We start from the raw sequence: 15036 nt of genomic DNA on the forward strand, positions 1-15036 counted from the left end.
CCGTCGAATGGGCATTTTAGGAGGTAAAAACGCGAAATACAAAGAAATATCCAAGAAAATAGTCACAAACCGGCCTGAAAAGCCTATAACCAGTCTACAAGCCTAAATTTCGAAAATTATTGGCCTAAAACCAGCCAAATCTTCGAATTCCACCGATTTTGTCTAATTTTCTGTGGCAAGTGCGCTCTATTGTTAATCCTGGTGACAATTGTGTTATTATCTATGGAAAATAACTCAATTTTGATGTCAAAAATTCAAAAATTCGATGTTGTAGGCTTCAAAACTTTGAAAATGCATCTGTTTCGGCTCCAAAAACTCAAAATATCTGCTTTTTCAGGTCAAAATCAGATTCTCCGTGTCTTTTCACCCCTATTAACCAATTTTCAGCTCGTTATCTCAAAATGTCGTGAAATTTGGTGTATTGTACGCAATCACTGTGATCTACTCGGTGTCTGCGTACAATACACCAAATTTTACGACAGTTTGAAATTTTGAGCTGAAAATTGGTGGATAGTGGTAAAAAAACACGGAGAATCCAATTCCGATCTTAAAAATCCCATTTTCCAGCTACAAAATTGGCGATGACCTTCACATTGGCATCTGCGATTCCCGGGGAATCGTCACTTCATTCTGGACGAATGGCGTCGTTTCCGAAAAGGACGCGTGGCATAATTGTGTAGTTCTCGTGGATTTACGACCGTATTTCTTTGAAAATATGGAAAATTTGGATAATTGTATCGAATTTTTTGTGGAAACCGAGAAAATGACAAAGAGATTCCATAAATCGGTAAGGAATGTGGGCATACGGAGACACAGATAGACATTTCGACAGAAATCCGCAAATTTCCTCTCAAAATGCGTCAAAGGCGCGTCAGACAATAAAATTTTTACAAATTTGGACATTCGAACACACAGATAGACGCTTTAAAGTCCCGAAATCGCGCCGAAGGTGCGCCAGACATCATAGAAACCGATTTTTCCAGAATTATGGACATGTGGACATTCCAAAACACATACAGACACACCGCACTTGAAAATAGCGCCAAATGCGCGCCAGTCAAGAGATTTGGTCATTTTTAATCGATTTTTCTGAAATTCTAGACATCCGGACAGACAGACCGACCGATTTCAGTCAAATTTTGGTCGTTTTCGACCGATTTTTCTGGAATTTCAGCGATTTTTTTCCAACATCATAATTTTCTCTGGCAAATGCGCTCTACTGATAATCCTGAAAATTGTGTTATTTTCAAGAGAAAATAACATAATTTCTATTGGATTATCAGTAGAGCGCATTTAGTCACGCGTAGGCGGAAGCCATGCCCAAATTTTCATTCTCTGAGTGATTTTTCGGCGTTTTCAGCTGTAAAATGTCATTTTCTATCAATTTTTCGTATTAGATAAGTTTTGACTGAAAATTGTTGGAAAAAGAGCTAATTGACTCAAAAATTTGGAAATTTCAACCAAAAATCCACTAAAATCGGAGAAAATTGCAATTTTGAGAAGGCTGGCGCACCTTTGACGCGCTCATTTTCTCTGAAAATCGTTTTTTTTGGTGCCTTTGCAGCTTTAAATCCCTATATAACTTAATTTTCTGTGGCAAATGCGCTCTACTGATAATCTTTGTTCGATTGTGTTATTTTCATACGAAAAATAACACAATTTCCATTGAACTATCAGTAGAGCGCATTTAGTCACGCATAGGCGGAAGCTATGCTCAAATTTTCGTTTAAACGCGTCAAAGGCACGCCAGACACCTCAAAATCCCCATTTTTTGCAGAAATACCGTGAGACGACGTGGAATTGTTTCGACTTCATTCTGGAATTTCTGAAATTTATCAATTTCCGTTCCAACTATTCGAAAATCGATTTTTCCCGCGAATTTTCGACGAAAAAAAGTGCAAAATGTCGTCAAATATTGTACATTGTACGAGAAATTACGGATGGAATAAATTTTTGGAAATTTTTGAAAAATCTTTTTTTTGAGTTTTTATTTTTATTTTTTGGTTTTCAGCCGAAAATTGTTATCTATCTATATCTTCTATATATATAACTTGTTCTCTGAAAATCTTAAATCCCGCCCCCTTTTCAGTCCCCTAAAAATGGCTGATTGCCTTGAAGAGAAGGACGAATCGATCGATTCGAATCGAGTGATGGATCAAAGTGACTTTTTGGCGAATCAATTCGAAAAGTTCACTCACGATTTCAGGGAGAAGGGAGAACCGACGTGTTGTGGTCAGTTTTTGGGCTGAAAATCCTTGAAATTGTGAAAAAATCGTTGAAATCGGCCTAGAATTGATCAAAAGCTGTTAGAATTGAACTAAATGAGTCTGGCGCACCTTTGGCACGAAATTTAAAATTTTTGTGGTCAGAATCGGATTCTACATACCTCATTACCCCTAAGCACCAATTTTCAGCTTGTTATCTCCAAATGTCGTGAAATTTGGTGTATTGTACGCAACCACTGTGATCTACTTAGTGGTTGCGTACAATACACCGAATTTCACGACATTTTGAGATAACGAGCTGAAAATTGGTGGTTAGGGGTAAAAAGACACGCAGAATCTGATTCTGAGCAAAAAAAGCAAAAAATTTGAGTTTCTGGGGCCGAATCCAAGACATTTTCAAAGTTTTGAAGCGTAATAGTTCAAATTTTTGAACTTTTGACATCGGATTCAGATTCTCCGTGTTTTTTTACGCCTATCCATCAATTTTCAGCTCGATAGCTCAAAATGTCGTAAAATTTGGTGTATTGTACGCAATCACTGTGATCTACTCGGTGTTTGCGTACAATACACCAAATTTTACGCCATTTTGAAATATCGAGCTGAAAATTGGTGGGTAGGGGTAATGAGGAACGGAGAATCGGATTTTGAGCTGAAAAAGCTGAAAATTTCATCATTTTTCCAGCCGAAACCGACTCGGATCACTCGAAATGTCAACAAGCGGAGACTCAATCGAAACGTGCGAAAAAGGAGATTGTGAATGTGACGAGGAAGTTGCAGCGGGCGTTGGTCTCGCTGGAAATGTACGCAAAATTTTTTAAATTTTTAATAGAAAATTCAAAATTTCAGGATGCCGCACGCCATGGATCTACTCAAGGCGCTTCGTGACAAGAACGCTGAGCTGCGTGACGTCATCATCAAAATAAATTCAGAATTCTCGACGTCGTCGGTTCCAATTCCAGAATACGATACTGTGGATATGAAGAGTTTGTTGGGTGATGATCAGGTAGGGTGATTCAAGGGAAATCGGGCTGAAAAGCCTGAAAATGGGCCTAAAAATGGTCCTGAAACGCCTAAAATTACGCCTGAACTGCTTATCCGGCAGAAAATTGGCCTTAAATCGGCCAAATTTTAATTTTCTGTGTCAAATGCGCTCTACTGCTAATTCTGGTGAAAATTGTGTTATTTTCTACATTTTCAAACGGAAAATAACACAATTTCAACTAGATTATCAATAGAGCGCATTTAGTCACGCGTAGGCGGAAGCTATGCTCAAAATTTCGGTTTCTGAGTGATTTTTTGGGGTTTTCAAGCTGTAAAATGCCATTTTCAATCAATTTTTTGTATTAGATAAATATTGACTGAAAATTGTTTGAAAAAGAGCTAAATCACTCAAATATTTGAACATTACAGCCAAAAATCCATTAAAATCGCTGAAAATTGCAGTTTTGAGAAGGCTGGCGCACCTTTGACGCGCTCATTTTCTGGTAACCGTATTTTTGGTGCCTTAACAGCCTTAAATCCCTATCTGGCCTGATTTTCTGTGGCAAATGCGCTCTACTGATAATTCTGGTGACAATTGTGTTATTTTTAAACGGAAAATAACATAATTTTCACTGGATTCTCAGTAGAGCGCATTTAGTCACGCGTAGGCGGAAGCTATGCCCAAATTTTCATTTAAAATTCAAAAAATCGATATTTTTTCTATTTTTTGCAGGTCGCCGATCAAAAATCGCTGCTTGAACTCGTCGAAGAGGATCAGAAGAAAGTGCAATCGGATTTGGAACGAATTCTCGTTGAGGCGGAGATTCTTCTTCAGGAATACGATCATATGAAGAATGGACTCAAATCTTGAATATTTTCAGACTTTATTTATTTATTTTTGGAATTAAAGATCTCTTTGATTCAGAGACTCTGAAAAATGAATTGTTTATCCAGATGATTCAGATTTCAGATACATTTTTAGGCAATTTGAGCTAAAAAAGCAGAAAATTTGTGTTTTTGGAGGCGAATTGGAGGTATTTTAGAAGTTTTGAAGCCTACCACTTTGAATTTTTAAATGTTTGACGTCAAATTCGGATTCTCCGTGTCTTGTTACCTCTATCCACCATATTTCAACTCGATTTCTCAAATTGTCGTAAAATCTGGTGCATTGTACGCAAACACTGTGATCTACTCGGTGGTTGCGTACAATACACCGAATTTTACGACAATTTGAGATAACGAGCTGAAAATTAGTGGATAGGGGTAAAAAGACACGCTGAGCGCGATTCTGACCACAAAAACTTAACATTTTGGAAAATTTTACTTCAAAACTTCAAAAATGCCTCTGATTCGGCTCCAAAAACTCAAATTTTCTGCTTTTTTTGCTCAGAATCAGATTCTCCATGTCTTTTTACCCCTATCCACCAATTTTCAGCTCGATATCTCGAATTGTCGTGAAATTTGGTGTATTGTACGCAAAACCTGTGATCTACTCGGTGGTGCGTACAATACACCGAATTTTACGACATTTTGAGATTACAAGCTGGAAATTGGTGGATAGGGGTAATGAGGCACGGGGAATCTGATTCTGAACTTTAAAATCTGAAATTCTGATGTTTTTCCTGTGAAAAATTAAAAAAAGTTTTATTCAGATTCTGAATTTCAGAAAAAAAGGGGGAAATCTTTGGCGCAAAATAGAAGTGATAGAATTAGAATTAAAGACAAAAAAATATATTATACATACAAAAAAATCACAAAAAAGATCACTAAACATGAGCCAGATCAAAAATCACCGGAGAATCGTCGTCATCCTCATCGTCTTCACCGTCGACTCCGCTCACTTCGCCGGCTTGTCGATTGCCACGTGCCAAGTCTTCTGGATCCACTTCTGACGCCTCCCGGGTATTCGATGGGCGACTGTGTTCGATGGAGTGGGCACGGATGGCGATCGCCAGGAGGATACACGAACCACGGATCACTAAAATTGGGATTTTGATGGGAAAATAAGGTCTGGGATCCTAGAATCGTTTTCCTAGAGAATCTGAGCATTTTGTCGTGAGATATGGTGTATGCACTGTTTTAGAGCTACAGTAACCCATGAGGACCACTAAAAAGCGATTTTTCTCGGTTTAATGAGGTCTAGAGTAGTTTTTGACGCTGAATTCGATTTCCGCATTGATTTTGATCCTAGAAACGTATTTCTAGAGAATCTGTGCATTTTGTCTTAAGATATGGTGTATGCACAATATTGGAGCTACCGTAACCCATAAAAAGTGTTTTTCTTTAATAAAATGTGGACTAGGCTAGTTTTTGACGCTGAAGTCAAATTTCCCGTTATTTTTTAGGTCTGGTGACGATTTTCAGGAGTTTCTGTGCATTTTGTCGTAAGATATGGTGGTTTCGATTCGGGACACAATCGGCGCTACAGTAACTTAAAACTCAAATAAATCACTAGGGATCCAGAAACAAGCTGTCCCAGGGTAAAATCTCATGCTGAATTCAATTTTGTTATCAAAATTCACCCCAGACACCGGCAAATCGGAGGAAATCCCATTTTGATAGTGAAACTTTGCCTATTTTGAAATTTCTTTCATTTTTTTATTTCCAAACTCACCTGTATTACCCAACAAGAACAAGAGCGGCGGCAGATCCGTCCCGAAATCATGATCCTCTGCATACATCCACATATAGCCATTGAGCATTGCCATTTCCATGGTGGCAACGGCGATGTAGAAATTTAATCTGAAAATTTTTTTTTTGTTGATATTTTTTCAAAATTTAAAGTTCAGAATTGGATTCTTTGTGTCTTTTTACCTCTATCCACCAATTTTCAGCTAGATATCTCGAAATGTCGTAAAATTCGGTGTATTGTACGCAACCACTGTGATCTACTCGGTGTTTGCGTACAATGCACCAAATTTCACGAAAATTTCAGATAACGAGCTGAAAATTGGTAGATAGGAGTAACAAGACACCCCAAATTCAAATCTGACGTCAAAAACTCAAAAGTTCGAAGTTGTAGACTTCGAAACTTTGAAAATGTTGAAAATGTCTCTAATTCGGCTTCAAAATTTCAAATTTTAAGCACTTTTCAGTTCAGAATCGGATTCTCCATGTCTTTTTACCCCTACTCACTAATTTTCAGCACGATAGCTCAAAATGTCGTAAAATTTGGTGTTATGTACGCAATCACTGTGATCTACTTGGTGTTTGCGTACAATACATCAGATTTTACGGCATTTCGAGATATCAAGCTAAAAATTGATGGATAGGGGTAAAAAGACACGGAGAGTTCGATTCTGACGTTATTTTCTCGAAAAAATCATTGAAAATCAGACAAAACTTACCTCTCTCCATCAATTTGTGCATATTGTTGAGCTTTCCGCATGTCGACTAATGCCCAAATATGAAGTAACACCAGAATAAGCAACATGGCACTTCGATACTCGTTTGCCACATTTCCCGGGTATCCAGATTCATGGAGACCAGTGGAAATCATGACCGTATTCAAAAAGAACAAAACAACCAAGAGGATTCCGATGAACGATTCGAACAGCCAGAGAGAGAACATGCCAGTTTTATATGAGATCTTTTTGAACACCAAACGACTTAGAATACCGTAAGCCAATGAGTGGACACGTGGCTTATTCGGGTTGACCGATGCGTGAGACATCCAGTCGGGCGAAGGCTGGAAGTTGGAAATTTGTTGGAAGTAAAAAAGTTTTGAAGCTCGGAGAGTGTGAAATTCGGATTCCTTGTCATTTTTTACCCCGGTAACCAAGTTTTCAGACAATTTCAAGAATTTCTGCAATTTGTCGTAAAGTGTCTGCGGACTTTTGACGCTACAGTAACCCAAAAACCCAAAAATTCAAAATAAGCGCTAGAAATCCAGAAAAAAATTTCCTGGGGGTAAATTGATGCGCTGAATTTGAATCTGCCATTAAAAATAGTGTTGGGCAAAGTTTTTCGACAGAAACGGATCCTTTACTCCTAAAGAACGTCATAACTCGAAAAATAGGAGCCCAGGACTGTTTTTGACGTCAAAATAAGGTTCTACGGTAATTTTTAACCCTGGCAGCAAGTTTTCAGACAATTTTAAAAATTTCTGCATTTTGTCGTGAAGTGTCTGCGGACTTTTGGCGCTACAGTAACCCAAAAATTCAAATTTAATGCTAGAGGTCCACAAAAAAGTCTCCCAGGGGTAAACTGGCACGCTGAATCCAAATCTGCAATCCATTTCTCTCCTACTCACCTTCCAAGTGTCCTTCCACGTCAATCCATGCTTCACCACCATCTGGTATACTGTAAGTGCGGCGCCAATCAACATAATTATCAATGGAGCGAACATGATCATGTATCCAATCAAAAATCGCGGCCACTGAGGAATCGGCAGGAAGGCCACGCCCACAGCAACATGTTGATGAACATCGTGCCCGCGCCGGAGGAAATCAAAGACACCGGCAAATTTGGCCTAAAAAATTTTTTCTGAATTTTTTGAAATTTGTTTAGACAGTTATGTAGAGAATTTTATGCTGATCATTTTTGTCTCTTGACGAAAAACTGTATCTCTTTATATTAAAAAGTTATAGCGATTTTAATTTTTGATCTACTGATTTTTTGATCTACGGGTTACTGTAGCTTACACATAGCAACATGGGGACCACTGTGAACTGCAAAGTGGTCCAAATCGGACTAGTCGGATGGATGAAATACTCGAGAATCGATGGCCGCGTCGTACTTGGTGACGTCATCAGCACGTCCTGCTCGATTTTGTGCCATCCTGAAGGGATTACGGTAGGTTGTGTGGATTTACGGAGAGTACTGTACCTACCGTATACAAAAAAGACCAAAATAAAAATTGTGATGTCGGTGAACGAGGTTTGCGAGATGTAGCGGAAGAATGTGGCGATTTTTGAGCCGAGCTGGAAATTTTTTTTTTGGATTACTGTAAGACTACTGTAGGGTTACTGTACCGGCATGTAGAGTACTAGTGATGGGATGAAGAAGGCGAGGGCTATCATTCCGATACACTGTTTTGGAGAGTTTTGAACGATGGGGAAGTCGTCGATGAAGGATTGGTAGATGAATGTGGTGTAGATCAGCTGAAAATTTGAGTTTTGAGCCTTTTGGAATCAGAATTTCACATTTTTGATGTCAGATTCGGCTTCAAAATGGCTTTTTACCCCTATCCACCAATTTTCAGCTCGCTATCACAAAATGTCGTGAAATCTTGTGCATTGTACGCAGACACCGAGGTGATCGAAGTGGTTGCGTACAATGCACAGGATTTTACGACATCTTGAGTTAGCGAGCTGAAAATTGGGGCATAGAAGTAAAAAAGCACGGAGAATCCGATTTTGAGCTAAAAAAAGCAAAAAATTAGAGTTTTTGGAGCCGAATCAGAGGGATTTTCAACATTTTCAAAGTTTTGAAGTATAACACTTCAGCTTTTTGAATTTTCATTGTCAGATTCGGATTTTCCGTGTCTTATTACCCCTAACCATCAATTTTCCGCTCGCTAGCTCAAAATGCCGTAAAATCTGGTGCATTGTACGCAGACACTTGGTGATTGCGTACAAAACACCGAATTTTACGACAATTTGAGATATCGAGCTGAAAATTGATTTCCCGACGTAAAATCACACGCTGAATTTGAAAATGTTGTTCATTTTTCATGAAAACCAAAATTTGCAGACTCGATTTTCGGAATTTTCAAGAAAAATTCAATTTTTTTCAAAATACTTTTTTTTTCAAATTTTTCTTACATCTGCCAGTGCAAAAGGCTTGTCAGAAACCAAAAATGTTCTTACCATTGGTCCCAACGAGCTATACAAATAGTGTGCCGTAAAATAGAGCGTCGACCATACGGGACCCAAGTGTGACGTGGCGAAGCACACAGGCAGTAGATCAAACGAGATTGTCTCCTCAGTAGAGGCGTAGATATGGTAGTTGGGTTGCAGATCCGCCACGTGGCCTTCACACCCCAAACGGATTAATGTAAGCATAGTGGGGACGCACTGAAAAATGTTAAAAAATCAAAAATTTCAGCAAAAAATTTTTCGAAAAATTTTTTTCTGAAATTTTTTTTTTAATAACTTACCATCATCATTGGCATCAGAATAAGTGCATTTAGGCCGTTGACACCACTTCTTAGCCGACTTGTCGCCAAAAGAATGAAACCGGTGAAGGCGGTGGAGTAGTCGACGACGAGGAGAGAGGTACGGAATGCGCCCTGGAAAAAAAGGAAGATTGAGGGGAAGGTACATCCGGCCCAAATTACTGTAGTGCCAAAAGTCCGCAGACACTTTACGACAAAATGCAGAAGTTTTTCAAACTGCCCGAAAATTTGGTTTCCGGTGTAAAAAATTACGAGAAATGCGATTTTAGCACAGAAAATGATTAAAGATTTCGTAATTTTAAATTATGTTATTATAATTTTAAATTATAATTTCAGCGCGTAAAATTACCCTTGGAAGACGTTTTCCTGGATTTCTAGATTTAAATCTGAAATAGTCTTCGGATTACTGTAGCGCCAAAAGTCCGCAAACACCAGATCTTACGACAAAATGAAGAAAATCTCACAATCAGAAAACACGAATTCCGGGGTATATTTTTCATCCCATAATATTGTGTTTGAAGCGAGTTATACGGCGGTCCGTTTTGCATGTACGAAAAAAAATCACTTCATAGAAACATTGAGTTTTTTGCATGTAACTAAGTTAAAAAAAACCATTTTTGAACATTAAAATCGGGTTCTATGGGTTTAATTACCCAAAAAAAACCCCTAAATCGGAAAAACTCTAAAAATCCTAATACCCTAAAAACTCAAAAACACACCAAAACCCTAATCAGAGGTTCCTGATTATCCTAATTACCCAATTTATCTTGATTTCAAAAAAAAAGTGGTCATACCCTCATATTAGCCCAAAAATCTTGTGGATCCAGACTAATAATCATGTCGTCAAGAGTCTTCTGAATATCGGCCGTAGTGAAATGAAATCCGAATCCCGTGAGTCCAATTATCACAACGATATACAGTAAGACAGGGATCAGAATAAAGATTTTCACAAGAATATCGCCCAGACGGTCGTAGAATTTAGTGAGAACCATGTAGATCACAATCCACGTCATTAGGTGTCCAGTGACCAAAGGGATCGACGGAATACCCCATTCGAATGGAGCATCCTTCTCCCCAAGGTACCATGCATTCGGTTCCCATGCTACAGGCATCTTCGTTATCATCGAGTTGTGACGGATTTTGAATCTGAACGTTTGAAAGTGGAATTTGGGTTCAAAAATTTAAATATTTTAGATTGTTAATGTCAGATTCGAATTCTCCGTGCCTATTTACCCCCGGCCACCAATTTTCAGCCCCTTATCTTAAATTGTCGTAGAATTCGGTGTATTGTACACAGACACCGAGGTGATCAAAGTGATTGCGTACAATACACCAAATTTCACGACATTTTGAGATTTCGAGCTGAAAATTGATTTTCCGACGTAAAATCACACGCTGAGTTCAAAAATGACATTCATTTTTCATTTAAAAAACCAAAAAAAAATGGAGAAAAATTGAATTTTTCTTGAGAATTCAAAAAATCGAACCTGCAAATTCTGGTTTTTATGAAAAATGAATAACATTTTTGAACTCAGCGTGTGATTTTACGTCGGGAAATCAATTTTCTGCACGATAACTCAAAAAGACGTAAAGTCTGATGTTTTGTACGCAAACACCGAGTGTACAATACACCAAATTAATGACCCTTATTCGGCTCAAAAACTCAAAATGTTTGCTTTTTGAGCTCAGATTCGAATTTCCCGTGTTTTTTACCCCTATCCACTAATTTTCAGCCCGCTAGCTCAAAATGTCGTAAAATCTGGTGCATTGTACGCAATCACTTCGATCACCTCGGTGACTGCGTACAATACACCATATTTTACGACGTTTCGAGATAACGATCTGAAAATTGGCAGATAGGGGTAAAAAGACCTCCTGAGTCCGAATCTGACGTTAAAAACCCCAAAAATCCTATTCTTACATCTCAAAAACCCAATTTCAACTCACTTATTAAATTCCTGAGCTGGCCAAAAGTTGTCCGGATAGTGATACATCTTACCACCATCCGTTCTTGTCACATTCGGGTCATCGAAGTCGTGGCAGTACTGAAATTCAAAGTAATTTGTAGTTTGTAGTCTGGGGTTACTGTACCTCCGAGTTGAATGAGTGCTCACAAGAGACCGCCCATGAGAGTGTCGGACGGATTGAGTAGAGGATGTAGAGAAACATTTGGACGGCACGGAGCGATTCGGAATACAGTTTCTCGGCGACATGCCAGGTGAGCGCCCAGCCGATGCCTGGAATGAGAAAACTGCCGGTGGCCTAGGATCCGACAAATTTGGGAAGTTAGGCCCCCATGGCAATATGGGTATCAAAACTTTGGAAATTGCAAGGAGAATCCGATTTTCAAAGTTTTAGACTGTTTCAGAACGTTCTGGACCGTCTAAAATGCCAAAACAAAGCAGGGGCCTAGGACCCGACAGGTTGTAGAAACTCGGCCACAGCACAAAAATAACTCAAAAATATATAAATCGATAGAAAATAAAATTCTAATCATTTTTGTAGTTGACCACTTTTTTCTATATCTTCACCCTTCCGAGTTAAACACCAAAAACTATCGGTGGCCTAGGATCCGACAAATTTGGGAAGTTAGGTCACCACTCCAAACTAGGGCAATATGGGTATCAAAACTTTGGAAAATTAAAGGAGAATCCGAATTTTTAGGTTTCAAGGCTCCTGAAACCGTACCTGCCGAGATAGGCGCCAATTTCCTGAAAGTTTGAACCGCCGCGGATTTCGATAAGTGTCCGATAGTCATCATGAGAGTGATAGCAGGGATAGCGAATATTGGGTAGAAGAATATCCATCTAGAAAGAAATTTGGAGACTTTTAAGTGAGACAAATGGTTTTTTAATGCCAAAAATCAGTAATTTTGACCAATTTTAGCGTTAAAACCCGGTTTTTTTTTGCTCCCTACCGTATATCAGCAATCGCCAATTGTGTGGCCATTGGCGCGGCGGCCAACACAATGATTGAGTATCCATACAGTTGATCGACGTGTATCATTTTTCAGTCAGTTGGGTTTAATTAGTCATTCACGTATACATTATAGGGATTCTGAAACAAAAAAAAAGTTTAGGGACTTAAAATATACGAAAAGATACTATAAGATTGAGAAAGATTGCCTGAGATCGGCTAAGACCAGCTCAGGAATTCAATAAGTGAGCTGAAATTGGGTTTTTAAGAATCAAGAATAGGATTTTTGGAGTTTTCAACGTCAGAAATGGAATCAGGAGGTCTTTTTACCCCTATCTACCAATTTTCAGCTCGCTAGCTCAAAATGTCGTGAAATATGGTGTGCTGTACGCAATCACTGTGATCTACTCGGTGTTTGCGTACAATGCACCAAATTTTACGACATTATGGGGTATCGAGCTGAAAATTAGTGGATAGAGGTAAAGAGACACGGAGAATCTGATTTTGATGTCAAAAATGCAACATTTTGGCTCTGGAACCTAGAAAACTGCAAAAAGTTATCGTTGTCTAGTTCAAGTTTTGAAAAACTTTTCATTTTGACGTCAAAATTGATAACCCTATATACCAAAAATAGTATTTCAACGTCAGAATTGGATTCAGGAGGTCTTTTTTACCTATATCTCTCTATTTTTCGAAATTTCAAAGTTCTTAAATAACCAGCTATTGAATTCTACACGAATTGTTGAACACCAGAATTTTTTCAACAAAAAAATTCAAAATCTGATTAAAAGTGGATAACAATATTATTTTGGCCACCAAGATCTTGAGAGAATTTGGAAAAAGGGAAATTTTGATTAAAACATATTGATTTCTCATAAATCTAATCCTAATTGTCATTATTTTAACACAGAAAATGTACTTTTCCTGCCCAAAAATAGTGGTTTTTTCAGTTTTCAGACTTTTCACATGGAAAATGCTGTATTTCTCATGTGACACCACTAAAAGTTGAGCGAAAAACAGAAAAGAGAAACGGCAGAAAATAAGGAAATAATTGATATTATAGCAACTAATAATAATAATAAATATATTGTTGTCAGAAGGGAAAGGGAGAGAAAATAGAAAGAGCAACAAGAGAGACAGTGAGAGAAAAAGAGCAGCAGAGGAAAGAAGAAAAAATTTGGCTCGAAATATAGAAAAACAAGGGGAGAAAAGACGAGGACGAGAGCAGAGAGAAGAGAGAAGGAAATGGAGACATTAAAATTATCATAGCAACCAGTAGTCAAGGAGCTCACCGGAGCAGCAGGTGTCGAGAGCAGCAGAGCTCTATTCTGATTTGTTTTATACTAGACGAAACGAGAGAAAAAAACGGGGCGGAGCTTCAAAAGGTAACGATGGAAGAGAAACCTGACACTCCAGGGCTAACTTTTCGAGTTTGGGGTTCTAGGCCACCATTTTTATACTATTTGAAAGCTGAAATTTCAACGATTCTAAATACATAACTAGTTTTGTTTAAAAATTTTAATTTGGCTTACATTAGAAAAATTTGCACTAATTTTTTAATTTTTCAAACTCCAGTTGTCGTGACAATAATAGCCCCAGCTATATTGCCACAACTGTTACAATCTAACTCGTAGATTATTTCCACGTAATTTATAAAATATACAACGCTGAATTTATTGTTACTCTCAAAGGTTAATTACCTAGCCTACTAACCACGTGAAACGGACTCAAATACTCTTATCAAGATGACATTTGCCACGTTTCAATGTCAACATAAGCTATCAAATTGCTATCAATCAGTATCTGAAGTCAATCGTCTACGTTTCGCCTACTGGAGTCTCTTCTCAATTGCACACATCAACAAGTCATATGCGACCAACAACGCCAATGGACCATCCACCATCGTCAATGCATGAAGAGATTCCTCCAACTATGGTGTTTCTCCTATTGAGATTGCTCTTATAAACCGTTTGTATAATTCTGGTTTTTATACCATTTGAAAGCTAAGATTATAAAGATTCTAAATATGTAATTAGTTTTGTTTTAAAATATTATTTTACTCAGAAAAAATTGTTCAAAAATTGACTTCTTTTCTCTAGAAAAAAACGCGTTGAGAGTGCGCCAGCAAAGAAAAGATGAGACAACTCTGTTACTTATTCTTGATATTGTTTGACCGTATCACTAGTTATGGGAATGAAAGGGACGGATTCTGATTCTGGTGTTATTTTTGGACGGGACAAAAGAGAATAGATATATGTACGATAGGAAATTAATATATAGTGATGAAAAGCGAATCTGAATAACAATTACTGCGAGATGATAGCAATGAAAAACAGGAAAGAGCTACAGATAGCTAAACTAGAAAACACGAAGTAATCCGACTATGAAACAGGTTAGGGCATACGGTAGCATTTTTCTTCGCAAAACTCAAAAATGAAAATAATTTCTCAGGAGCAGTCAAACTGATAGACAAAATAGCTAAAAGCATGGAGCGCTTGAGATGTGCGCCTCCGGCGCGCCAGACTAAAGAAGGTCGTGCAATAAGTAGGAACTGAAAATCACTTGGAAAGAGGAAAAAGGCGCGGAAGACAAATTCAAAAAATTCAGATTCTAGAAGAACTACATTGAGAATTAGGATTGCTTCTTGAATTTTCAAACAAAAAATTATCAAAAACATTCTGATAATAAACAGGGTGTCAGCAATGATGTGCCAGATTTTAAAAGTAAATAAAATATGAAATAGGTTGTGAAATATCAATTTTATTCCAAAAATAGTAATAAACTTAGAGGGAACTC

The 15036-nt window shown here is 37.9% G+C and overlaps 2 protein-coding genes across 2 annotated transcripts; one reads left to right on the forward strand and one right to left on the reverse strand.

The window, feature by feature from the left end:
* Positions 1–2099: 2099 nt before the first annotated feature.
* GCK72_007982 (uncharacterized protein) lies at positions 2100–4077 on the forward strand (the record flags this gene model as incomplete). Its single annotated transcript, XM_003090660.2, has 4 exons — positions 2100–2232; positions 2908–3025; positions 3072–3228; positions 3940–4077. The coding sequence occupies 4 exons, from the start codon at positions 2100–2102 to the stop codon at positions 4075–4077; spliced, it is 546 nt and encodes a 181-aa protein (XP_003090708.2).
* An 895-nt stretch (positions 4078–4972) lies between these two features.
* On the reverse strand, positions 4973–12330 carry GCK72_007983 (uncharacterized protein; the record flags this gene model as incomplete). The annotated part of the gene is made up of 14 exons (XM_053726578.1): positions 4973–5184; positions 5821–5948; positions 6554–6894; positions 7459–7677; positions 7850–7986; positions 8038–8128; positions 8180–8308; positions 9017–9223; positions 9307–9438; positions 10119–10470; positions 11272–11369; positions 11416–11561; positions 12013–12131; positions 12242–12330. The coding sequence occupies 14 exons, from the start codon at positions 12328–12330 to the stop codon at positions 4973–4975; spliced, it is 2400 nt and encodes a 799-aa protein (XP_053590772.1).
* Between the last annotated feature and the right edge of the window lie 2706 nt (positions 12331–15036).

The sequence above is a fragment of the Caenorhabditis remanei genome, chromosome II (assembly GCF_010183535.1).
Source record: "Caenorhabditis remanei strain PX506 chromosome II, whole genome shotgun sequence".
NCBI lineage: Eukaryota > Metazoa > Nematoda > Chromadorea > Rhabditida > Rhabditidae > Caenorhabditis > Caenorhabditis remanei.